This window comes from Dipteris shenzhenensis, chromosome 15 (assembly GCF_047967505.1).
Source record: "Dipteris shenzhenensis isolate YYH24624 ecotype China chromosome 15, Dip_SZ_1.0, whole genome shotgun sequence".
Lineage (NCBI taxonomy): Eukaryota > Viridiplantae > Streptophyta > Polypodiopsida > Gleicheniales > Dipteridaceae > Dipteris > Dipteris shenzhenensis.
In genome coordinates this window covers 24,826,003-24,853,503 of record NC_141610.1, presented here as the reverse complement: position 1 = coordinate 24,853,503, position 27,501 = coordinate 24,826,003, and the positions used below count along the sequence as shown (strand labels likewise).

Here is a 27,501-nt window from a genome sequence, read left to right as displayed (position 1 = left end):
AGCATTCTTAAGGGAAGGACCAGCGGAACATATCTCAAAGCTCAGAATATCTACAACGTTTCTTTAGTATTGTGCTGTTGGAGTGGGCTCATGTAATACCCTTTTTGTCCTCGTCATTACATCACTTCAATGTCTGGTTGCCATGCAGGCCCAATTAAAAGTTGTACCATATGAACAAGGTATTATTCGCATAGTAGGTGTAAAATGGACTCTATCTGATGTAGTAACAGGGTACCGGAATTTCACAATTGAAGGCACAAAGAAAAAGAAAGGGAGGGGCAGGAGTAACAATATCCATGTTCATCCACCTCATCAACGTCTCAAGTTTCTTGTTCTTGAGGTATGCAAATTGGAGACCTTGACATGTCTTGTTCTTGAGGTATGCGATTTTGAGACCTCGAAGGTCTGTTTTCCTCTCTCTTAGCTGCCGCTGTACAAATTCAAACAATTTGTTTGCAGCATATACCCCGGCTAGAGGTCTCTTTACATGGAATGCCAGGTAAAGTCAACTCAGGCGAGCTACATCGGGTAGTACTGGAGCTCTCTAACATCTCAGATTCTGCAATAAAGGTGTATACTGCATTTGGCCAATACTAGTGAGCGTTCTTAGTCTGTGTATGGCTGTTAATTTTGTTGCATGTCAAATATTTCCAGATGAAAAAAGTATAGTCACATTAAATTGTGATTGTGTTTAAGAACATTTTGATTTTTGAGTATGAATGCTTCATACTAATTAGCACTGATATATTAACAAGCAGAACTTAAAATTTCACTCAAGCCAGTCTGGCATACTTATGGTGGGAGATCCAGAAGATCTTGATGCAGAGTTTCCTAGCTGCCTTGAGGCTTCTACTACAACTAAGCAGTGGATAAAAGACAATCTCCATCCTCAAGATTTTGCCAATGGTTCCATATACGCTTTTCCACAGGTTGCATTTCTTTTTATTTCCTTGTCATGTGACCTTTGTATTTAGAATTAGACTCATGAGAGTAAGAGGTTCTTTGGAATCTTAGAAAGCCTATATTTGAAATGGCCTCTCTTGTTTGACAACTTGCATTCAGAGTGTTGTCTTGGAAGGCAGATCTACTCTTTTGTGGCCTCTTTGGCTACATGCTAGGGAGGCAGGCACTTTACTGCTCAACAATATTTTATACTATGAGGCAGATAAAACAACAAAAGGTCTACACTATCGCATTGTCCGCATGAGCCATACTCTTCAAGTAAGCCTGGATCTCTACCCATCTTAATGTTTGGTAGGCTAGATTATCTTCATATATGTGTAACGAAATCGTAATGCCTATGCTTATCGTCTGAGGGACAATACTTCAAAATGTTGTTCCTCATATGTTGTGAATTTTTTCAGTATTGTTGTGGGAACCTGTTTCTCTTTATTTGCCTGAATTATTGGGACAGAATCTTCACTGTGGTGTTGTAGCAGCACATCAATGGCTGAACTTGTAAGTGGAGCCTAGGGAACTTGCATCCCCGTAAGAACAGGAGGGGTTTGTGTAAAATAATGTCAGAGGTGGCAATTATAGCAAGGGGACGAAGGACCAATGAGTTTACCAGCATAGATATTGCTAAGGCTACACGATCTTTTGTGCTGCAACACTCTTGCTTTGGCTCTAGTATCAGAGCAACAAAGCCAGTATAACTGAGCATCTCTTTCTGAATAGGAGAGTTGCATAGATTAGCAGGTACTGCTAGACGTAGCAACTAGGGATAAACTTAGCAAGTAGTTTTATTGACTGTCTTTGCTATTTGGGCATTGTAGAAAAAGACCCAATGACAACTTTTTCTGGGGTCTTATCTGACCAGGTCAGAATCCTTTATGTTTTTCTAGACAACATTATGGGTGTTGAACAATTTTGCTTTTCTTTGGATAGTTGAAAACCACAGATGAATGGATAGGTATCTTATAATATGAAATACTGCCCAAAACAAGCTGTCTTAAGTGTACAAGTGATGATCTGCCAAGCCACGCTCACTATTGCTGAACTCATTCACCACCAGAACTTATCGGGAGAAATGAGGCGGAATGGGTTGATAAGGGGGGCTTCTTGACATGCTTTGCTGCCATGAACTCTCAAGTTAGAATGTGTATCAAGATCATCCCAAGGTATCTTCTTCTAGTATTGCTGTTTGGGTGTTCCAGTTTATACATGGCTAAGCCGCGGGACACAATGTTTTTTCTTAGGCACTCATTTGGGTTGGGGCAAAAGCTAGATTACCATTGCATTCAAAATAATTGGGAAAATATGTGTTGATCGCCCAAAAAAAAGCCAAACTTTGACAGCCCATTGATTTCCATTTGGGGTCTTTTTCCATAACAAATTGAATGGCAAGGCATGATTTACATGAATATTGTGTTTGTTGCACCATGTAGCGAAGTCATATTTATAAACAAGCAAGTTATGAAGTTATGGCTAGTTTTCTTTGACTAAATTCATCCCTAGAGTTAGGATCCTTACACTAACATTTCGGATGATCGTATCTTGCTTCAGTGCCCGGATGGATCTTTCTTTCGGCAGAGAGTGGAGGTCGCAGGTAGAGAGGACAAGTGCAGGATTTGCAAAACCCTTGGGCATTTTGCCAGGGATTGCCCCAGGAAGAAGAAAAGGCCCAAAAAGCCTTTTGGTACAGCAGCTCCCCTTCGACCTCGACAGGGGGGTGGGACGGCTCCTGCTCCTACGCCCCACCTCGGCAGGGTGGTGGTACCGCTCTTCCACGACAGGGCGCTCCTCGACAGAGTGCTCCTTTGGTACCGTTGCCTCCTGCCTCTGGTGCCTCATGTCCTCCAACAGAGGGGATCGTGTACTGTTTTGGAAGGAGTTGCTCTCCTGGGCTCTCATTGCAGATTCATGGGTCATAGGAGGGGACTTCAACATGATAGAAAGGGGGCAGAGAGGGCGGCACCCATTCTTTGGAGAGGGCAGCTTGGGATGCCTTCCTCTTTAGTTTCAATGGTAGAGATGTTTGGCTTGACAATGCTTTTCACTCTCAGTCACAATCACTCCTGTATTCTTGGTCAAGTAGGAAGCTGTAGATGCCTATCCATGCACGGATTGATCGATTTTATGTTGATGATTGGGCCTTGGATAGAGGAGGATCAGTTTGCATTGCCCCTAGGGTTTCCACTTCGTATCACTTTCCGATGGTTCTTATGGTTTCCGAGCCGCATTTGAGAGGACGGTCTGCCAGCATTAGGATTCTTGATAGCCTTTATGCAGAGGAGGACCTCATAGAGGTAGCTTTGCAGATTTGGGTTTCTCAGTGCAGGGTGGAGTGCCGTCCCCTTCACATATGGCAGCAACCCTCTCTGATATTAGCGACTTTTATCACCTAGTTGTTAGTACTGGGAGACCTGATATTCTCAGGCGAGAGATTGGTATTTGCCAATTGGCAGCTTTGCTGAGGGAAGAGCAGAAGAGGCCACTTGATGCTTGGATTCAGGAGCGTCTTGCTACAGCAAGGGCTCATCAACAGATTTTGTTGGATCAAAGAGCAGAGTTTGCCTTTCATGCACTAGAGTCCTTCTGGATAGAGGGGAGGTAGAGTCAATTAGCAGTTCTTGTCTACTCATTGCCCCAGACAAAGTAGAGAGTGTCTCTCAGCTTATTGACTCAAATGGAGTTTTGCAATCAGATCCAGATGCCGTCATGCGCATAGCTACAGACTTTTATGCCTCCCTTCTTTCATCAGATTCTGGTAGTCTGGCTGCAGATGATGCCAGATAGGTCATTTGGCAATGTATCCCTAGGTTGGTGAGTTATGAGTCTTTTTTACCAACCTAGAATTAAGGACTTCTCTTCTTGCCCTTCATAAGGGTAAGTACCTAGGTTCAGATGGGCTTACACCCTCCTTTTTCTTGACCTTTTGGAATATGAGTGGGGATCAGAGAGCAGAGTTTGCGTTTTATGCCCTAGAGTCCTTCTGGATACAGAGGGGAGGTAGAGTCAATAAGCAGTTCTTATCTACTCATGGCCCCAGACATAGTAGAGAGTGTCTCTTAGCTTATTGACTCAGATGGAGTTTTGCAGTCAGATCCAGATGCCATCATGCGCATAGCTACATATCTTTATGCCTCCCTTCTTTCATCAGATTCTGGTGGTCTTGCTGCAGATGATGCCAGATAGGTCATTTGGCAGTGTATCCCTAGGTTGGTGAGTCCAGATATGAGAGTCTTTTTTACCAATCTGGAATTCAGGACTGCTCTTCTTGCCCTTCATAAGGGTAAGTACCTAGGTTTAGATGGGCTTACACCCTTCTTTTTCTTGACCTTTTGTAATATGAGTGGGGATCACATCATTTCAGCTCTACAGGGCGTTTGGGACTCCGGCGAGATTCTTAGCTCACTTCCAGAGGGTCTTATACATTTAATCCCAAAAGGGGCTTGCAGAAATTTGGAGTCGGGAGTGGAGCCCATGATACGTAGATAGGGTTTGTTCATGGTAGAAGCATTTCTGATAATATATTCTCCTTCTGAGAAGCTAGTGAGTGGGCCATGAAGAGTGGTCAAAAGCTTGCAATTCTACTCCTGGACTTTGAAAAAGCCTATGACAGGGTGATTGGGACTTCTTGGAGGGCATCCTTCATCACTTTGGTTTTTTAGATGCATGGATCAGAGGGGTCTTAGCAAGTCAGTCCACAGCTAGCTACTCATAGGAGGGATTAGGGGAGACAAGTTTCAGATTTCCAGATCAGTCTGTCAAGGGTGCCCTCTTGCCCCTTTTCTTTTCCTCTTTGTGGCTGAGGCTATGAACATTTTTCTTAGGTCTCGAGCTGAGATTCTTGGGCTCAAACTTCCGCTCAAATGGGAAGAGGACCTTGTGAATTACGAGCTAGCGGATGACACTGCTATCTTCTTGGAGGCCTCTCCTTAGACTCTCACTTCCTTCAGGGACAGCTTTGGATTTGTTTTGTACTGGAGCAGGTGCTCACATCAATTGGAACAAGTCCAATGGCTTTTGGATCTGTGATGACGATGACACTCCAGATTGGGGGGCTTTCACATGGATTCAAAGGGGTGTGTCAATCAAACACCTAGGATGCCAGGTCGGTTTGGGTATCTCTTTTTCGTAGCAGTTTGCTCCTGTATGGGAGAGCATTAGGAGGAAACTCCTTTTCTGGAGTTTAGCTCGGCTGGACCTTGCATCCAGAGTGATGGTTATGAACCAGGTTTTGCTGGCCAAAACCTGGTATGTGTGCTCCTAGTTGTGCAGTTCCAAAGATTGTATCACTCAGCTCACAAGGCCTATCAGGAATATTTTATGGAGCGGGCTCGATGGCACTACCAACACTATTGCTAGAGTAGCTTGGGATACCTTGATCCTTCCCACACATGAGGGAGGTCTAAACATCATAGATCCAGACTTGCAATGCAGGGCCTTGCTTTGCAAGTTTGTGATTAGAGGACTTATGCCTGGGGATGAGCCTTCGAAAAATTTCTTCATTCATGGTATTCAAGCTTGCAGCCTCTCCTCAGGGGGAGATTGGATGGACAGCACTAGATGGATCTTAACCTCAGCCCATCTTAGGTCTCCTTTCTCCCTGTTTATGGTTGCAATTCTGAAGGCTTGGACGAGTTTCAGAAGTACCCTTCGGAGAGTTCCTCCCTCCTCTGTTGAAGGATTGACAGGCAGCCAATTATGTGGAATGACAGTATACTTCATGAATGGGGTAGGCAGCTTAGTATGTCTCTTAGATCCAAATCAGGGTTCAATTCAACGCGATGTCATGCCACATGGGTATGCAAGAGGAGTAGCTTGTCCATGGCGAACTCTAAAGTCTAAAATTTGGCCCCTGATCATACCATAATCCATTATGTATAGCGACCTAGTTGGTGTATTGGTGGGAGGATGTCAAGGATGCCTATTGGATTGTAGAGTGCCACAAGCCAATATGAGTTTGGTAAGCATGATCTGATGATGTGTGTATACATGTGTGCATTTGCGTGTGCGTGTGGTGTGTGTGGCACAAGGGCCTCGCTTGGTGAGCCAAAAGAGCACATGTTCAATGCCTCCCTTCTTAAAGGACAGCCTGCCTATCCCTGTCTTGCAGAGGGCAAATTACAGGATGCTATGCATGCTATCTCTCAGGATACTGCCCCTGCTCTTATTCAGATTGATCCTCTGAATGAAGCTCAAATGCAGAAACCTATTTCATCGGATATAGCTTCATCATCGGAAGATACGGATGTTGAGTTAGCTCCTACGCCTTTGATGCCTGTGCCAGATTTTTCTTCTGTCAGGGATACAGGAGTACCTTTTTTACTGGAATCTTTCCACCCCATGTTACAACAGATTTTTGACCCTTTGATTCAAAAATTCCAGGTACCAGCCTATATCAAGAAGAATCATAAGGGCAAAAAACAGCTCGTTTTTATTAATGGTGTAGTTTCATCACTGCATCAGTTTTTACAGAGCAACAATCTGAAGCTGGAGGATGTTGTGTTTGATTCTCCTCCAGCTTGATAAGTAACTTTTTACTTGGCTGCCTCATGACTTTTGCTCTGAGGTTTTACTTGTAAAACTTTTTCCTTGTACTTATTGGTGGGTTTTTACCTCTTTTGAGGTTTCCCACAAAGAAATCTTTCACTAAAAAACAGTGTGTGCTTTAACGCTTGAGGACCCCCTTCAAGACTGGACAATTTCTTAATCTATCACATATTGCTGTCTCTTCTTTATATAAAGTGCTTTTGCCTTCACCAGGTTTCTCATAAGGCGAATCAGCTTTGGCGAATGAATCACACTGCCAAGTTGTGGCGGAAGAGATTGAGACAGATTTGGAATTCCAAAATTTTGCTCCAACAATAGGTCTTCTTGTGGCGGGTTTTGTAGGGAGTTCTTCCATTTGGGCAACTTTTAGCACGCAGGAATATTGCTCCGGTTGTTTGTCGTAGATGTTTGGCTCCACGATAGATTGTGCCTCATCTCCTTTGGCATTGCTCCCATACTAGTGATTTTTTTGGTTTCCTTGGGCAGTGTTTGCGAGCTCTCTTTCCAAATGCTACCTTTGGAAAGTTTTTCTGGATCTTTTGGATACACCCACCTAGACAGGAATTTGATCTATTTTTTGTTTGGGTTTGCTATTGGGCACTCTGGACTCTACGGAAGGATCGAAATCATAGTCTTTGGTGATCCAACCTTTTCACTTTTTCTTTCTTTAGGCACTCTCTACAGTAATCTTTCTATGATTCCTTACAAACTAAGCACATCGATCATGATATGTATCTGTCTTATACTGAGATATTCTTGTGATGTATTTTTCCACATCACGTTTTTGGTATAGTGCTTCTGTAATATAAAGCTACAAAATTTTCACAAAAAGAGTGTGTGTGTGTGTGTGTGAGGAGGAGAGGAGCGGACCTGCTTTAGCCCAGCCCGTGTGCTAGTTATCGTGGCTTCCTGCCCCATTTTTCGGTTCCCGCGTCAGCCCACGAGCCCAAGTCCTGCATCTGCTCTGCTTTTCTCCCCCTTTCTTGTCCTCATTTTTCTAATGCAGGTCCCATAAAAAATTCGTACATTGCCGTATTGTTTTGCTCTATTTGTATGGATTCTGTACGTACTATATGGTCATCCCGGGCCCCTCTGCATAGCTTTGTCGTGAACCTTTCTACGTTTTTCTCCTTTTTCTTCCTCCTTCGTTCCCTTTTAATGCCGTCAGCGTTTCTTTATTTTTCTTTGTTCTAGCCTTTTTCAATCTCGTAAATACTAGCTCCTTTCTCTTTGTTCTACGCTCTATTTCAGTCACTATCCTCTTTCTTACCTTCAACCTATTCAATGCTCTTTTCCTTTCCTACCTCTCCTTTTTCGCTTTACAAGTTTTTCAATGACTACTATAAAGACATACAATAAAAGGCAAAAGCATAATTTGGGTCAAGACGACCCCGGGCATGTTTCTTTGGAGGCTCAGTTAGTTTATGATGTGATGCATGAAGGTTTTGATGATACACGCAAGGATTGGAAGGATCCTATTGCCACAGTTGGAATAATGGTGGAAGTAGAAGATATTGTCAATCCGGTGCGTGAGTATGCCAAGCATGCAGTACTTATTTTTTCCCAGGAAGGATGTTGGTTGCAGCGGATGTTGGAAATTGGCTGACACGCACTTTGGGGGGCTGTTTTGTTCGTAAAGTGCATTATGCAGCTAGGGGCTTCTTTGAAGTGATTATGGTGGATGAACAGCACAAGCAGATGCTACTTGAGCACTCTCCTCTTTTTTATGGCCAGTAGATGGTACATGTTTCCCCTTGTTCGCCTACCAGGGATTATCAGGCTTTGATCAGGCATAGTTGTCTTGTGTGGGTAGAGGTTGTGGACTTCCCTCAATGCCTTGCTTCTTTGTTGCCAAAAATTGCAGCCTCTTTGGGAAAGGTGGTGTGTCCACCACGACCGAATGGCAACTCAAATAGATTTTGCATTTTGTGGGGTACAGATAATCCCACTCCAGACTCATATTCTGTCACAGTAAACAATGTTGCCATGGACAGTGCATTTTACAAGCTGAAATGGGGTTTATTTGCAGGAGCTTGTTTTTAATGCAAAAAGTTTGGGCACATGGCTTCACAATGCCCGCTAGTCTTGCATTAAATGCCTCCAGATGCTATGCATGCTGATATGCATCCCAAGGATACTTCTGTCTTTTCTCAAGCCTTCTCAAATGTAAATACTTTGTAAATATGCTGTCATACATAAAGTGTCTTACTCTCAATGTACAGGGTCTTTGTGATCCCAGGAAATGGAAGTTGGTTTGGGGTTATCTGCATCAAATGCAGCCTGATATAGTTGCAGTGCAGGAGCATAATCAGCATATGTATGCTGGTCATTATGGGCATTCTTCTGGCTATGATATCTTCTATGTAGGAGAACATACCTTTTTAGGAGTGGTTTTCCTGGTGAAACATGAATTACAGCCAGTGGTTGCTCTAAATGATAGTCAAGGTAGATGGTTGATTATCCAATGTCTTATACAGAGGGAAGTTTTTGAGTTTGCTTCAGTTAATATGCCACAATCCTCTCGTAGCAGAGGTTTGATTTGGGCTGATATGTAAAGTTATCCCTGGAAACAACATGCATTTATTTGTGGAGATTTTAATAATGCTCCTCAACCATGTGATAACACATCAGGTCATACTCATATGTTAGCATTTGAGCGTTTGCATTGGTCTACTTTATTGACTCATCTCCCTCTTATTGATTTGTGGAAGAATCACAGCCTATGCTGCCTGGTTTAACCTTTCAAGATAATGCTCAATCTGTTTATTAGGCTCAGTTGGATAGATGGTATAGAGTTGATCCTCAGCAATATGATTCTCTCAGTGTCAATTTATGGGTGGATTACATGTTCACACATTCAGATCATGCCCCTTTGTGGTTGAGGATTGCTCTCCATGAGATACTTGATGATAGGCTTGTTCACAGAAGATTGCTCCTTGTCAACAACAGTTATTTGCAGAATGAAGCGTACGAGAATCTGGTTAAAGATGCGGTTCAGCCACTATCTCCATAGGCTATCATTGGTATTGATTTTGCTTGGGAAGCCTTTGTTACACAAATGCAAGCTGTAGCCTGTCATTCGTAGTTATGGCAAAAGCTATATGAAGACCTTGAGGGATAATGTTGCTTAGGCAAAATCTGAGTGTCAGTCTTTGACAGAGTTGAGTCACCTCAGAATCTTTCTTATCAGGAAAATCAGATTTTATGTCAGGCAAAATATTATCCGCAATGCAATGATAATAGGAAAATAGCTAAATGTGAAACACGTGCAAGACAGAGAGCCTTTTTGGATAAAGGCTGCTCCTCTGAAGCCTTCTTTAAAGGGCTGCATTACAGAAGGTCTTCTCAAAATATTTGCAGGGCTTTGTAATCAGATGGAGTTTGGACTTCTTCCAAGGCAGAGCTTGTTGCAGCTTGTGTTCGACATTTTTCTTCTCAGTTTGAAAAAGCAGATTTACCCTCACAAGAGGTTATTACAGCAAGGGGAAAATTACTACAGTATGTCATTCCAATTGTCTCTCTGACACAAGCCTTGGATTTGGAAGCTCCTTTCACTGAACAAGTTCAGAGCTAAATGATGCTGTTAAATCCTGTGGTAGATGGAAATCTCATCGCTGGGATGGTCTCACGGTGGAATTCTTCTTGGCATTTTGGGATTTGCTGAAAATGCCTTTGCTGCAAATGATTAATACTGTTTGGCAAAATCAATGTATGCCGGCTGCTTGGAAGAAAGGGTTGGTTAAACTTCTTCCCAAGAAGCCCATTTGTGAGTCTTTAGCCGATTGGAGGCCCATTACTTTGATGCCGGTAATATACAAGATCATCACCAAAATGGTGGTTGATCCGATAAAGGAATATTTACATGATGGCCTGCACCCAGAACAATATGGCTTTATTCCACGACGCCATACCTCCCCCCCTCCCCCTCTACTATCACCACCATAAGACACCCTCTCTCAAAACGCATGCTGACATACAATCATTAGAATACACAATTGAACTGAAAATGAAAAAAGTTAATGTAAAAGAGAGATACAATTTGAAGGAAAGCAAGTTTGATTGGTAGGATCCAAGTTCATGTCTCAAGCCATGTACATGTGCTAAACCTTTACCTTAAGTCCTTTTTTTGTATTACAAAACCCAACAATGCGACCCTTCCAATGCTTCTCTTTCTTTGCTCTATCCTTTCTAGAAACCTTGAATGGACCTATTGCAGATGGTTGCATTGTGACCCATGACATTAACCTAAACTCTTGAGGGATCCAAATATCACTGTTGTCTTTCAAAACGCGACCCACACAAGATTGAATTGATAGCTTTGGCCAAGGGGAAGGGGAATGCTTCACCATTGTAGAAAGAATGGGAGCAAGCAAAGATAAAGAGGTTGGGAGGAGGAAGAGGTTGAGAGGAGGAGGCTGAGAGGAGTTTGAGAGGAGGAAGAGGTTGGGAGGAGGTTGAGAGGAGGAAGAGGTTGGGAGGAGGCTGAGAGGAGGTAGAGAGGAGGAAGAGGCTTAGAGAAAGGTGGGGAGTCAATGGGGATAGTTTGGGGAGACTCCTGGGAGGAGTTTGGGGTGCTAGGGACACTTTTGAAAATTTTTTATTTTTTGGAGGGAAAAAAAAGTCGTGGATTTGGGGGCCTATCAAGAGAGCCTAGGAGGGTATGGGGACCATCCAAAAGTGAAAGGGGGAGTAAATGCCTCAAGAGGTGGTGGGGGCAAGAGAGAGGCAAGTGGAAGCCTAGTAGGGACCAAGGAGGACTCTCTACCAATGAGAGGCCAATATGGAATCCTCCATTCTTTTAATGCCCAAGCCTTCCCATTGGCTGCTTTGCTAATCACAAATCTTAAGGGACTAATCCAAGAGGCCCTTTTTGAGTCCAAAATTCCCCTAATGCCCAGCACAAATTTTGCATACAACATCCACACAAAGTAGATGGGAATGCACTCGCTATGAGGTTTCTTTACAAAAATAAACTCCGGTGCATTCTCCTTAATAGCTTGGTTGCGTGACAACGAACAATGGGCCATCTTCTATGGCTGAGCTAGCGTCCCCATTCGAGATGAGTTTCTTGACTTACGTGTACTTAAAGACAATAACTTGATTACATAAGCTGAATACATTTGGTTGTTTAAGCATTCAAATTGGTGTGTCTAAACTCCCCCCGCTCATGCATCACTTTCATTGCACTAGAAATAATAGAAAAAATTGCCAAAGAGTTCTCATAGTCTAAGAACAATTTTTCTTGCATTTGGCTTCACCAATCATGCCAGTCATGGTGGGGTTGTTCACGGGGTATGTGCCTAGTTGGGATAATCATGAAACATGGAAGGTAGGCTCATGAACATGTCATGAATTCTACCTCCATTGAAGAAAGGGCTGATCAACTAGAGCTCATTGACGTGTGTATAACTAATGGATTGACACATGGCCCTATGTATGACCATGAATATCATACAAAGCTTTGTCTTCAATGATGCATGGGCACCGGTTTCTTGCCAGCATAAAACTGATAACATTGCAAATGCTTATGTTAGGATTGAGTATGCCAAGTATACAGAGCAGGATGTTCTTATCCTGTAGGTAGATATTGCAAAGGCATTTGACATCATTCAATGGGACTTTATAGCTTAGACTATGCAAGCATTGGGCTTTGGTCAAAAATTACAGCACGTTATCTTTTGGCTTTATCAGGATAGCAAAGCTGCATGCATATTATCAGGAGATTTATCAGAGCACTGGACACTTAAATGTTCAGTTCGGCAAGGTTGCCCTCTCAGTGCTATTTTGTATGCTATAGCCACGCATCCAATGCTTCAATATATTGATCATTTGGTGGCGACAAATATATTACATGGGCTGGAAATTCCTGCAAGTCGCTCATTGGTTGTTCAGGCTTATGCAGATGATTCTTTCTTCATGCCAAAAAACACTCCAAGGGATCTTTCTTCACTAATGTAGGCTCTTTCTTTGTATGGACTGATTGTTGGCCTACATATTAATTTTCAAAAATCCCGTTTGTTACCATTGCATACCCAGGATTGGCAAAGGCTGCTATCGCCGGGGGAAATTGTTCCGCCAACTCAATTGATTCGTCATCTTGGATATCCTTTAGGTTGGAACATTACTTGCCGTCAACAGATTGACTGGGTTCTTGCTAAATTGAAGAAAAAATTGGAATATTGAAAATTGGCTACTTGGCCGCTGCATGTTCGACTTTGCATTGTTCAGTCTATCTTGGTGGCTTATATTCAGTTTTATCTACCATTGATTTTTTCACTAAGAAGGATTTGTCTTCCTTCATGTCCATTATGGAAATTTTTAGGCGGTCAAAACATGGGAAGAAAAGCTTGCGGATTCTTCCAATACAGAGATTGTGCTCGCCCAAATTGCATGGAGGGTTGAATATTCTTAATATACATGTGCACATTTTAGCTCACAAAGGCAAAATGATGCTTCAGGCCTTGGGCTGCTATGATGCGTTCCTTGCTGGTTCACATCACCACTCCTGCATTTGATTTTTGGCAACCCATGCAGTGGGATTTTCTTTTAGGCTGCATTGAAGGAAAAATCAAAGGTTGCCCTATGGTTTCTCATATATTTTTTGACTGGAAGCATATTCTTTCACACTTGACATGGAATGGAAGAGAATCTTTACAGGGTAACTCTTTGCGAGATGAGAGCATCCATTGGTCACGGGCTTTCTCTACTCCCTTGGCTTTGCATGAGCCTTGACACGCTTATTTTCTTAATTTAATAGGGATTTCAGTTGTTGCAGATGTTCTCAATGATGATGGCATTATTTTATCTTTCCCTTTGGCTGCTGCAAAATATGGTTTGGGCATGCACTATCGTCCAGTATGGCAGGTCATTTCTCGAATGGTTCAGCCATTTCAGCCAATACCACTATTAGAGCTTCGAGACAGGCTTCAGGATTGGACTCTTCTTCCTTTATATTCATCTATTCGTCCTTTGAAGTTGTCTCATATCACAGTCTCTTCTTTATATAAAGTTTTGTTATCACCACCTTGGGTGTCAGACAGAGCTAATGAAATTTGGGCATTGCACCATCTGCTCAAATGGTGGAAAAAGAGATTAAAGCAAATTTGACACTCTAAGCTTCCTTTACACCATGTTTTTTAATGGCGTGTTCTGCTGGGGATTGTACCATCAGGACAGCTTTTATCTTGCAGACGTATTGCTCCTGCTATCTGTCATCGGTGTTTAGCTCCTTGGGAATCAGTATCTCATATCTTTTGGAATTGCTCTGAGATACATAATTTCTTGGGTATCCTTCACGATAGATTGATTCTCTCAAGCTATTTTTGGCAAGCATTTCTGGTTGTTTTGGATATATCCCAAACGGCCAGATCTTGATTTGTTCTTTACCTTCTACTGGGCACTCTGGACTCTTTGGAAAGCTAGGAATCACAGAGTCTTTGGTGATCCAATTTTTTGTACTTTTGTCTTTTTCCGTCGTTCCTTGCAGCAATCGCTCTTCGATTGTTTGCAAACTCACTACATAGATCAGGATGTATATTTGTCCTACATGGGACATTTTCGCTTGATGTACTATTTTTGCTTCCTAGTTTTTTCTAGCTAGCTATCACTCACTGCATAGATCAGGATGTATATTTGTCCTACATGGACATTTTCACTTGATATACTATTTTTGCTTCCGAGTTTTTTCTGGCTAGCTATCTCGTAAATATAAAGCACTCAAAGATTTCACTAAAAAAAAGAGTGTGTGTGTGTGGCGTGCGCATCATCATGAATAACATCTGCAATCGAGTGGATCTTTTTCAAACTAGGTATGAACGTCTAGGCTCCTGCAAAGCCACCTAGACAGGAGTTTTATTTATTTTTCACTTGGATTCGCTACTGGGCACTCTAGACTCTATGGAAAGACAGAAATCATTGGGTCTTTGGTGATCCTACTTTTTCTATTTCTCTTTTTTCAGGCACTCCTTACAGCAATCATTTTATGATTGTTTGCAAACTCAATACATAGACTCTAATGTATACCTGTCATATATTGAGATCTTCTCTTGATGTATTTTGGCAGATCTTGCTTTGGGATAGTGACTCTGTAATATAAAGCAACGAAAATTTCCACCAAAAGAAATTCTAGTAGGGATTTCAGGCTGCTTCTATTGCCCCCATAACATTCTCTGATTTGCGCATATGCTCGACATGTTAGGAGTACATGCTGCTCATTTTCTACTTCTCCTGCGCAGATTTTACATATTCTTTCCTCTCTTGGTGCCTTGGGTCTTGCCCATCTTCCCCTCTCCACCTCGAGATCATGTGAGCTGGTTCTGATTTTGTAGATTAAATGTCTTTTAAATATTGATATGTCTTCCCCGAGGTATTTCTGCATTCCATAGCTGTCCATCGAATTGATTTCCTGCTTATAAAACTGCATTTTTGCCCCCGGTTCTTGCCATAGCTTCTGTAGCATTCTCTGCATCACTAACTCCCTGATTTCACATGCATCTTCAGGGATATCAGCAGCGGTTATACCCCATAATTCGATCCATTTCAGCCCCTCTTTGTGCCATCCAATGATTCGCATAGCTTCCATTGCTTTGTGTGGTATCCTATTGGCGTCCAGCTTTCCAACTTTGTTGAGGTATGCCATGAATTGGCACAATGCCTCTCCTTCGAGAGGTATCATACCTGTCTCAGCCAACAAGATGGGGTACGGTGTTTGTGCCTTCACCCCTAACTCCCCTATGAGAAATCGTTTATGCAAAGTCTCTATTCGGTTTCACTAGGCCCTAGAGAGCCCAAGTGCCTAGCGTGGACCCCTGTAAAGGACCACTGTTTGTACGAGCATGGTATACAAAAGATTTCTCATTTCTCAATTCCATAAGTGTGCCTTTCTGCACTTGTTTGGAAGCTATATAAAGCTTTCAAACCTTCCAGGATTCTTCTTTCCACACATGCATTCCACTTGTAAGTGTGCAAATTCCAGCCCCAAATATTTGTATGTAGTGACATTGTCCAGAGGCTCCCCCTCAAAAGCGAAATCAACCTGTTTATTCCGAGTCCCAATCACCATCAATTTTGTCTTGGATATGTTGACTTGCATTCCCGAGTGTTTGCGTCTACAAAGGACCAAAGGGTCTATGAGACTGAAAAGAAACCATATACAATGAAACCTAAGGGTCACTAAAATGAGCACCCCTACCCCAAGCTAATGCCTGTAATAAGAAATAAAAGTAGTACATTATGCTATCGTTGAGAGAAACCCACAAAGGGGGAGCAAACACCAAGGAGAATCCCCCATTCTCCTATCAATTGATCACTCATCCCTGAGTGGTTGGACTTGTGTATGTTGTTTGCGGGAACGACTGGACGATTGAGATGAGACAAGAGGAGCTCGCTTGACATTGGCTTAAGAGTTGGCAAGGGCTGGCATCGAGAGAGAAAAATCGTGATAGAACGCTTCCGTCGCTCGCTTGTCTTGGTCCATCCCTCCTCTGTGCAAGTGTTATCGTCACTCCAATCACTCTGTCTCCCAACGTCAAAGAGAGAGGATATGCTTGCGGCCCTTATGTCAATATCCACTAGGGGTGGGATTTGGCAAGTTGTGTCCTGCTTTTCTCCTACGTCTGATCCTTTATTGTCCTTGGCTTGGGTTACCGTAGAAAAAATCCATGATCATGCTCTTACTGGGCTCGGCTAGTTGTGCTCTCCTTGTGCTCGTATGAGCGGATCTCTATGTTGTTGGCCCTCAAGAAGGAAAATAGCCACCCACTGATCTCGATGTGTCAGGAACTAATTGAGTGGGCCGAAATTGGTACCAAAAAGACAGTGGTGCCGTCCACAGATCTCATAATAAAGAGGGCATCTAGAAGCATGGTGATCCTCTGTCTCTCTTGCATATCATATAAAGTGCATATCCCTCTATCGCATGGGATGCCTTCTGCTCGTCTTATCTCAACCCTTAGCCTATGTGAACATATATAAAACTAACCCGTGGAGAGCCGCAATGCATGTGGGAGATGCATCTGGGTGTAGCCTGGTGGTTTGATTAACCCCTCCTCTGAGATCCGTAAGCAATGATCTCAGTAGAAGCTGAGTTTCACTGAAAACTCGGTAGGTGCCAGCCAAGTATTGAATGTGTAGAGTTGCAAGAGATTCTCTCTGGTCACTTGGTTCACCTCCTAACAGGCAAGTGGAATGGAGAGAGAGAGAGAGAGAGAGAGAGAGAGAGAGAGAGATTAACGTATGCGGGAGGCCTCGCAGCCCTATGGGACAAAGTGCACATAAAAAGTAGACGCTCGAGGCAAGGACATGAACCAATATAACCGCAATAGAAAAAATAATATCTAACTATCTACCAAGATGTAACAACCTCAAAAACCTAAGCACAAAAGCTATGCAACATAGTCAAAAGCCATATTTTTTCAGTCAACAAGATACAAGGACACTTGCATTCCTGTTGAAAGAATGAGCTACCTTAAAGAACATTTTAAAGTGGAATCTTTGTAACTACATCCCTTGCACCATCCAAGCTCTCATGCTTGCCATAGAGTTGCCATGCCTATTAACAAGGGAGAATTTCCCACAATGGCATATGATTGCCATTCCTTGCTATCAATAGAAGCATGGATACATGTTAACAAGGGATGTATCTTGTTGAGAACACCCAAAGTGGCAAGGTTCAACAACCGACCCAACTATGAAAGAGGGATGAAGCAAAGGTCAAGTGTGGCCAAGACTTTGAGTTGAATGGCCTAAGCTCCAATCTAGAGACTAAGGGAGTCAGTGATAGAAGCACAACAAGTAGCCACAAAGGTGGGTGGATGAAAGTTGAGGGCTCTTGCCAAACAGTTTTTGTAAGATCTTTGTGCGGGAGTTTCAACATATTCCAACAGCAATTTTAATGTCATCAAGGAGCGACTCTTGGCACAGGAAACACTTTATGCGAGGAAGTGTTTGTGTGAAGGGAACACTAGTCGTGGTATGATAGGAGAGGACAGTTGTAGTGGTGTGGATTGCAGTGTTCTCCATGAGCAAGCATGTAAGAGTGTGCATAGATAGATGCAAAGTATGTAGGTAGTATAGGGGTATGTATGGGAGGAAGACGAAACCATGGGTGTGTCAAGTGCGATGACAGTACTTGCACACAAAAAATAAAATAATGAATAAATTCAAAATCAACATAAGCGTATTAGTAGTGCATGCATTGTGCACTCACGAAAGAATTTGCCACCATCTATATTCAATCTTCTATGTGAAATCGAAATCTTCAAAGGGGCTGTGGTGGGCACTATGAATCCATTTGATGACGAGCAACTACTTTTGTTAGGCCGTCCAAAAGAGTGGGGGAAACATGAATGCATTTTTTAGCAAAATGAGCTTGTAGAACTCTGGCCACAACATTCTTAGTAATCGTGTCAGGGAAGGTCTATGCTAGATGTACCAATGATGGAAGATGATAGGATGGAGTTTGCAAGAATGGCAAAGACCTAGGTAGTGAGACGAGGGAGCAAGATGGAGACACCAATGACCCCCACAAGAGGTGGAACCCTGATTCAACACACCAAGATGCAAGACTTGCCAAAGCCAGTGTCCATAATAGCACAAGTGGCCCTCCAACCAAAGAAGTCATCTTCATTATTGTTCGACTACACCCTATACCCAAGGAATATGAGTTCTAGGTGTACATCAAAATGTGGAAAGGAAGCTAGTTGCATGCGAATGAATTCATCAATTTGGCGATGAATCTGTACTTTTCAAGGGATGATCTATGCATCAAATGCAAACACCTTAGTACCATGCTAAAGACAAGAATCAAAGAGGGTCAAAGAGCAAGCAGTGTGAACCAGCATGAAATGAATGTTAGGCACAACCAAGGATGGAAGAGCTTACTAACTTAAAAAATGTTTGCAAAGAAGAGAACAGTGGGTGAGAAAAGAGAATGACAAAAGAGACCAACACAAGGAAAAGAGTGGGAAATTTGAGTAGTCAAACACAAAGCAAAGAGAGAGGATTGAAAGATGGCCAAGGGAGTCAAGGTTCCATCTTTGAAGGACAATTGGGCATACCGGAGCTGAGAGCTGGGACTCAGAAACTCAAAAACTCAAAAACCGAATCCCGGCACAGTAATGACTCTCTGGTGGGCTGTGAGAATTTGCATTTGTCGAGCTGTGGCGGGGGGCGCAGTCTCCTCGATCTCTGAACTCTATGTCCTATATCTAGAGTGACCCCTTGTCTTTGTTGGTCCCCCCTGAGGAACGCTGTGATGGGTCGGACTTCAATAAGATGTGCTCTGGGTACTCTCTGTCTTGCGTGTGGTCTCTACGTCCCTCTCTCGGTAGTACTGTGTCGGCTATCTCTGCTGCTCATCCAAGCTGCCCTCATATCAGCTAGCTCCTCCTCTACTCCATTGTGTCTTGGAGCAGACTCAAATGTATAGAAGTTTGTGACACGTCGCTGTGCCCGATCAGCCTCTATGTCCTGAGGTCTAGCCGCCTCTTGCTGCTCTCTAATCTGTCATAGTAGTGTCTCCCTGTGCCGGTGCATCTCCATCAGATAGAGCCCAATGCAGATCTGGTCATGGAAATGGATGAGTCGTAATAGTGGACCGATGCCACTCCCCTCAAGTAGAGACAGTGGTAGTGTCCCCGGATCTCATAGTAGGCTGGGCAAGCGCAAAGAAAATGCTCCTATGTCCCAACCACCCCTAGCGTACATAGCATGCAAATCCTCTGCTCTCTGGGTATACCTGCAGCTCTCCCCGCCTTGATCTGTAAAGTTCCATCCTCTCCTTTTGAGCTATAGGAGTCCTTTATATAGCTGCCCAATATTTTTGCTGGCTGCTAAGGCTCATATTCACATGGAAATGCATTTCAGGTCTCTTGAGGCCACTACTCAGGTGCTGTGAAAGTCTAAAAGGTAACCTTAAAATGATATCACTTGCCGCTTGGCCCCATGATTTCTATTAAGTTTTTAAAAAAATGGGGACTGAACTATGTTGGACCCATTCATTTCTTGCATCCAAGGCTTGTCGAGCTAGATACATCATGGAAACCTATAAAGTAGTTAAGTAAATAGGCTAAATACAGGGCAGTTTGCAATGCATACACTTGGGCTAAAGGACATGTTCCATAATATCTAAAACAAACTCTTTTCTCCCTTTTTTTCTTCTTTTTTTTGGGGGGGAGGGATTTCAGGGGAAGAGGGGGGGGACACATTCTTGTATTATTCAATCACTGAAAATGCAGGTAGCATAGAAAGTAAAGTGTCTTTATAGCTATCAACATCTGAGAAATATAATGCTTTACTGAAGGAAAACAACTGCAGGTTTTTCCATCACTAAGAGTTTCAGTCAACATATCTCCACATCTGCTACAACTTGAGGGGTACCTGTTACGTCTTGACATTGCAAATGAACACACTTCTGAAAGTTTCTGGTTACGACAAGTTTCTTGTATGGCAAAAAACTGGCACATTGCACCATTACTGCCACCTGTTGTAGATTGTGATTCTTCTGGGGCGAGAGTCATTGAACCTCACCACAGAGATGCTGCTTTCCTCTCTGCTTCTGTGTGCCCATCTCAACTGTTACCACCTGGTCAGACTTTGTCACTTTTTTTCCAGCTGCTGGTAACCCTCATACACATTTGGAAAGGAAGCATTTTTTTCCTCAATCTGATTGGATATGCTAGCTATTGTCTTGTAAAACTTTTCACTGTAGAGTAATTTTGAGGGTGTTACATTTTGTGGGCATGTATGTTTCCAGGACACCAATACCAAATATCAGGGGAAGAAAGGTGTTAACCAAACACTCATGTCTGATTTTATTAGTGATGTAAGGTTGGGACCTCCAAGCAGCAGTGAACCATTAATTGACGTCACTACTGGCCCTCTTGTCAACTTTCATGCACAAGAAAGGGTTTTGAAAGAAAAGGTAATATACTGGCTTCATGTAAATTTCATCTCTTTTGTGAATCTTATCTGCTTTTTACAGTATGGCTATGGTCACTATTTCTTTTGGGCTGTGCCTAAGGTTTATAGAGGCATGAAATTTAGCTGGCTCAATGAAGTTGATGTCTTGATTAATGTGTGCTTGGTTTCGAAAGGAAGAATAACAGGTATCCTTGCCCTGCATAAATCTTGGTCAGTGATCCTCTGCCTAAATCAAAAAACAATGCAGTAGATGGCAAGTCCCGTCTCCTAAAATTTGCACTTTGCATCAAAAGACTCGCCTTCTACACTGATCTTGCAAAATTATATGCCCAAGGCTGGAAACCGACAATTATAAAGTATCAAAACATGTCTTGGCTTCCCAGACAATGCTCTTGAAACCTGCATGGCAGGTGCAAAAAGATGAGACTAGAGAAAGTCAACTATTGTCAAATTTAAAGATGCAAAGGCACACGAGAATGTATTTTGACTAGAAAGGACAGTTTTGAAAGGCGCTCCTATCTGCAGCTCATGCACGTGCAAGTAAACAAAGGAAAAGCATGAATGTGAAGGTAATGGAAGCCAGGTTGCATGGGGAATGGGTAAGTTTTAATAAATAGTTTAGACAAAGTGAAAACCACATCGACTAGAGGCAAAGCCACTCTTCAAGGCGCTAGACTTAAAAGCTATGGGAATAAGGTCTTTGAGCTCTTCTCCCATCCCAGTAGCTTCATGGAGGCAATCTATTTTGCCATGGCCACATGTCCAGCCACACAACCAAAATAGAGTACAGCAGGAGTAGATCTTTGGCGTGCATCCGTCATCACGACACTTGTCGGGACTCTAGTTGTGCCCACACACCAATCATTTCACTCATGACTTGCATAGGACTGAACCTTCCATTGATCTTTCTGTTTCATTTTATACTTTGTAGGGTGCACTAGGCAATTCTGGCTTCCTTAACATGTGTTTAGTCTCGTAGGTCTCTTTGACCTTGGCAAAGCTAGTTAATGAAGCGGTTTGCATTGGTTTCCCTTACACATGGATCCTTAACACCGTGGTCCCAATCCATAATGCAAGGGATCCCATGAGCCCAAAATATTACAGGGCTATTATGATTGGGCATGTCATGTCCAGGATCTATGCTTCGGTGCTGAACACTTAGGTTAGCCAGTTTGCGTAGTGTGAGGGATTCAGAGTCACTCGATAGGCAAAGATTTCAAGTAGATAACGAGACCACGTGTGCACCTTGAGAAGGGTCATTGAGGAGGCCAAGGCAAGGAGATAGCATGTTTGTTGCTACTTTGTGGATTTCCGCAAGGCTTGCCATGGGCTGGACTTTTTAGATGTCTACAAGGCTTAGGGTACTGTGACGACAACATGTGGCCAGTCATGACACTCTATGAGCGGTGTTCCCGCATTGACTCTGTACTTAGGCAAGATGTGCAGAGGGCATTGTCCGTGAGAGACAGCTTTGCACCTTATGCAACGTGTAGGAGGTTAAGTCAGACGAGCTCTTCACCTTTAGATGTCTCAGTTACTATGAGATCGGAGGACAACCCGAGTCACTATTCAAGGACAGATTTGGGCCCACCTCGATGAGAGATGTGTGGTGACTTTCCTCGACAAGGCCTTGCGATACAGAGATAGACATCTCAAAGGGAAAAGATGAGATCGAGAGGTCTTGATGGAGCCTAGCCGGAGGATGATCATTGATTTCTTCCACCGAGATCACATGGACCAGCGGTTCACAGGGGAGACGACATAGCCAAGACCCAAAGAGTACGACACCACTGACCTGCCAGGGTGTTGATATACACATGAGTATTGGAGATGTCTCCTGTCTACTCTCTGACATGGGGAGACAAATGCCAGGAGTGGTGCTTGCTGCTTGGCCAACTATTTCTCAGTGCCCATAGAGGAGAGCAGGGCACAGGGAGCCTACCCAAGATGACCACAAGTAGTGTCTCATCGCTGATTTCATCTCTCCACAAGTAGTGTCCTGTCACTGATTTCATCTTTCGCAAATCCATTTTTGATCGAGATTTTTTCCAGTATCCTTTGTCATTGAATGGCCTTGGTCCCCCAGATATCGTATAGAGGACCCGACATAGGTGGACACCAAATGACGAGATGGCTCCTAAGTAGTGATCTTCTATAGCCTTTTTTTTAATGGTGTGGGTGCATGGAGGCAAATGTACTATATGTGCATGCACACACAATGCAATAATTTAAAATTTTATGATCATGCACTGCTCACATGTGGCAATTTCATGTGATAACTCCTTTCCCAACAGCTATCTGCAAATGGTTTTTGAGATATCCAACGCTAAGCTTGTGTTTAATATGCCTCACATAACATTTTTGAAGACCATTAACATAAGTAACTTGTAGAAGTTATAGCAAATTATTTATGTGGTTGTTGTAATTGCATAATTCCAACGAAATATTTGAAAAATATCATGTTTGTTTGATATCAAGGGTCCTCAGGAAACATATTGGGAAAAGACATGGATGATTCCCAACCTTTGAAATTGCCCTTGGATGTGATGTAGATTTGTTGAACCTTTATTACGAATGCTGATTTTCTAGCAGTCTAATAAGCTTCTAATATGTATGAAACAAAATCACTGCCAAGTTCAAGTTCTTATAAGATTTAATCTTCAATTTGGCAAGTTCGTCATGCTGAAAGCATTGCAATTTTTCACTATACATCTGATATTATTCATCAATTATTAGACACAGAAGTTTAAATAAAACTGCAGCAGAGGTCTCAATGAAGATGAAGGTTGAAAACCAAGCTTCAAGAATACATATATTTGTTTTTATCAAGGTCAAAGTATTGAACTAAACATTTAGGTTTACTAAGGATCGGATGACCAGTCATATGGTTGTAATTGGAATTATGCATAGCTCCTGTTGGTCCTTTGTGGACTTGCTTCTTTTTTTAATAGTCGTATTGTTATTTTGCAAGAATTAGCTTTCTATGTGCATGTTAGAGTCCCTTGAATTCTGCAAATTGTCTTAGTTTCTTGTTTTTATTCATGGGTTTGATGCTGTCCTTTTTCCTCAAGCTACCCCACAATTTCGTCGTCAGTTTCATCAATGGCAATACTTCGAAGTGGGTGTCCATATTGTCCTTTAAAGATATGTACAGTTGATGGGTAAAGTGTGTCCAATGGGATAATCAATTGGCATGGTCTGTAAGACTTCTTACAGCTCTAAGCTTGTATAGATGTATTATCATTGTTTCAGTGACATTTAAAGGTATAAAATAATCACCCGATGTTTTATTCTCTGAAGTGGATGATCGTTCTAATCCCCAAAAAATCTACTGATAGAAGGAAGTGAAAACCTACAGGAGGCAAGTAAGCTGTTGGGTGTCAATGCATCTAAGCTTATGGAAAGTAATGTTGATATCATACTTATCTCAGAACAACAAGATGAATCCTCAGCAGGAAAACTAGCAGCACTGCGTGACAGTCAGCGACTTGCCACACACCATATCTGCCATTGCAGGTAGCCCATGCATTAGTTTTAACTTTTGAACAAGAGGATTGGGAATGAACAAAACATTGAACAAGAGGATTGGGAATTCATATATGTGTTATCACTATTTTAGTGGTGGCTTTGCTTTCCTGTTACTTCTGAGCAATTGTTTTCTTGTTGTGGTCTTTTGCAGTGTAAAGCAGTCATCTGCCCTTGTTTGGATAATGGAAGGACCCAGGACTGTTACACATGATTTTGCTGCTGACTCATCTTGCAACGTCTGCTTCCATCTAACCATTAAGAACTGCTCCAGTAGAGTAGCTTCTGTGAACGTGGAGATGACTTCCTATGATGCCTCCATCACAAACACGTCTATGACACTCTCAAAATCAGCACAAGGTAGTCAGACAGGTTGGTATGACATAGCATTGGAGAATCCTGGAACTATTGTTGATGGATCGTCAGCAGATTCAGATTTGTTGGAAAAAACAGATCCTAATAAACATGAATATGGCTTGGAAGAAAGCATCTGCCCAGCTGACCCCTTTATTTGGTGCTCTTTGAATTCTCTTAGAATCAGTGAGCTTGGTGGTGGGTCAGTAGAAACATATCCTTTTTATGTAACAATTTTTGCACCCGGGATTTATGACCTTTCTGGCTACTGTGTGAGTTGGGAATTTTTACCTGATCCCTTGTCTGTGCTTGCCTCTACCAATTTGGAGGGAGTGGTATCTTTAGCTACTCCAATAACAAGGTCAAACAGCTTTGTGGCTCCTGAAGTCGAACAGCTCAAAAGTGGAAACTATAAACCCTTTGATGGTGGTCTGGAGGCTATTTCAGGCTCAGGTTGTGGCCATCCACTTATTTTGACAGTAGAAGGCAAAGGGATTTAGTGTAAAGCAAATATTTCACATTTTCAGAGGAATCCGTGTTGATCTATTTTCCACTTCCCATGGAAAGTTTAATCAGCATACATGGAAGGAAACATGAATCTGGCATTCAAGGTGGCCTTGCTCAACGATATAGAATCACAAGGTACCTCAAATCAACTCTCTGACCAAGTAAGAATGACCTGCAGAATGGTTTGAGACCAGAACAGTGGAAAGTTTCTTTGGATGCTCCTTCTTGTCTGAGGAATTTCCCATATACCAAGTTAATATTCCATTTATGCAGTTGACAATAACAACTTGCAGTAAGGCACTTTTATTGGTGTGAGCCATCATAAAGGGCTGCATGCAAATGCCAGGGTGATCCCATTCTTCAATCTAAGATTATTTCAGTATGATCAGGCCAATAAAAAGAAAGCGCAGGTGGTGTGTTACTCATTCATGTAAATTGTTTGCATCCGTTACATTGGGCTAGCCATCTGTGCTAAAAGGCGACGAACTACCCAGATGGAAAAGAGGCAGGAATATGCAAGATTCATGGTATGCTGTTGACACCCTGGCGTGTGCTACATAGGACTACCAATAAAGGTTTTCACTCCTGGAAAGAATCTATTCCCATCACATGTCAACTAATTGAATATGTAAGTGGAGACAGCTAGCAATGCTGAACAAATATTCAGGTGATAAGATTTCACAGGCATGCCGTGGTATTGTTAATTTTTTGGCATGTTAGATGGAGCAATGCTCACCAAAATGTTGATACGTGGTCTCTTTGAGATCTCTGTATAATAGATGAATACTTTCCTAATTTTTGGCATGCTAGATGGAGCAATGCTCACCAAAATGTCGGTACATGGTGTCTTTTTTAGATCCTGTGTAATAGGTGAATACTTTCCTAATTTTTATAGAGAAATTGTTGAGTTGGAGTGAGGTGTGAGAAACTTTCTTTGAAAACAATGAGAATTGCCTTGTTTCTGAGAAAAGATTCCTCTTAACAAGCAAAGAAATGCTGGGAAAAATGCCCCAATCAATTTTACCAAACAAGTCGTGCAGAACAGAATCAAACAAAGGAGAAAACCTAGAAGTCTCCTCTAGAGTTGACTTTTTGTATTAAATATCCTTGCTTAGATTGTGATTTCGAAACAATCCTTGATTGGACAAAAACCAAGCATTGGACATAGCAAAGATATTCAAGTTCTTATGCCGAAGATATATGGAGCTCTGGGATTAATTTGTGTGATCGGAGAGATCGGATGTCTGTTATGAATTGCAAGAGCTATTTGCAGAGTAAGCATGGATGTGCTAAGGAAAGAAGTGTGTTGTCTTCCTGAATGTTTCAAAAACGGAGTGAAAGGGTGTGTTTGCCGAGTTTCAAAATGAGATTTCACATAGCTATTTATTCCAAGTTTTATTACTTTAGCTCTGAGGATTCCAGTTAAATTGTTTTTGTTAAGAAATGGGTTGCTTCTGTTCAGTCAAGAATATGGACTTACAATGCCATTGCAAAGGAGAATGAATATCTTTCGTGGATATTGAGAAATACACAGTTGGACCTTATATGGTCTATGGTTCTATTAAGTGCAAAGCTTGGTCTCTCAGTTAATTCCAAAGTAATCAATTTATATGATTCAAGCTATGCTTGAAGAGTTCTTATAAAAAGGGAAACAAGTACCCTTGAGATCTAAGAACAAACCCCACTTGAGGGTAGCATGTTCTAAGTTAGCTCAGCCGATAGTCATAAATATGCTTTCCACTATGACAAAACTATATGTTTCCAGTAATCTCATTTCAGAGGATTTCTGTTATGATATTCAGCTCATTGTTTCTTATTATGGAGCATGCTACGCCCATGAACCAGCTCTTTACATGACAGTATTTTTATATGGTCATCATTGGCCAAGTCAGGATTTCATCATCCTATAGTTTCTTTTACTGGGACTTGTTTATGCAATAAACAGAAATCTTTATGCTCTCATGGATTAATGTGGCCAGAGTGACATAGCTTTACAGCTTATTCGTTAGTAAGATACTCTTTTGGACGGAGAAGTCTCGGGAGCAATAAGTTGACACGTGGCAGGCATGGTAAGTGTTTGGCGACTTAAGTAGTGAATGGAAATTTGAAAAATGCTTTAAGGAAAGTTCTTTCCAAAGCAATTCCACGAAGAGGTTAAATGCTCAATCATATGGTTCTGGACAACCATTACAAAACATATCATCCCATACAAACACACAGTAACACTCTGGAATGTCTTGTGCACCCACACCTTGGGCTCATAATTTCCCAAGTGTCCTTGCAAAAGCATTTACAATCTCAAGAAAATATTTACATCAGTATAGAGTCTTTTGATGAGAGTGCCCACAAACTCAAAACTACCACCCACTAGCTATGTGCATAGCTATGTGTCTACCCACGAGCATGCAACAAGTGGAATACTTATTTACAATTTTATCCACACATTCTGCATCTCAATCTCCCAGGTAGTGCCCCTAGAGGTTTACGATCAGGGTGAGCTTATTATCCTAGGGCTGGCAGTTTGGATGGGAGTCAAGATGTAGAGTCCAGAATTGGGATCTTGAATGTGTATGCCTCGATGTGCACACCACCGTCCTACCTTTTAGAAGAGGCTGACGGAGTCTCTTTCAGATGTTGACTCTTGGATCATTGGAGGAGACTTTTACAACCTGGAGTTTCAAGCGAAAGGGAGAGATA

General features: G+C 42.2%; 1 protein-coding gene across 2 annotated transcripts in view; it reads left to right on the top strand.

Moving 5' to 3' along the window:
• Positions 1-25,625, top strand: part of LOC147893584 (Tetratricopeptide repeat (TPR)-like superfamily protein) — a 140,856-nt gene extending 115,231 nt beyond the window's left edge. For both annotated transcript variants that reach the window (XM_087385700.1, XM_087385699.1), the window contains exons 21-28: positions 149-340; positions 460-570; positions 759-929; positions 1,063-1,221; positions 19,813-20,115; positions 20,252-20,419; positions 23,777-23,934; positions 24,098-25,625. In XM_087385700.1, the coding sequence (XP_087241826.1) occupies positions 149-340; positions 460-570; positions 759-929; positions 1,063-1,221; positions 19,813-20,115; positions 20,252-20,419; positions 23,777-23,934; positions 24,098-24,797 (1,962 nt within the window). In that variant the 3' untranslated portion in view covers positions 24,798-25,625. The remainder of the gene's footprint in view (positions 1-148; positions 341-459; positions 571-758; positions 930-1,062; positions 1,222-19,812; positions 20,116-20,251; positions 20,420-23,776; positions 23,935-24,097) is intronic.
• The last annotated feature ends 1,876 nt before the right edge of the window (positions 25,626-27,501 follow it).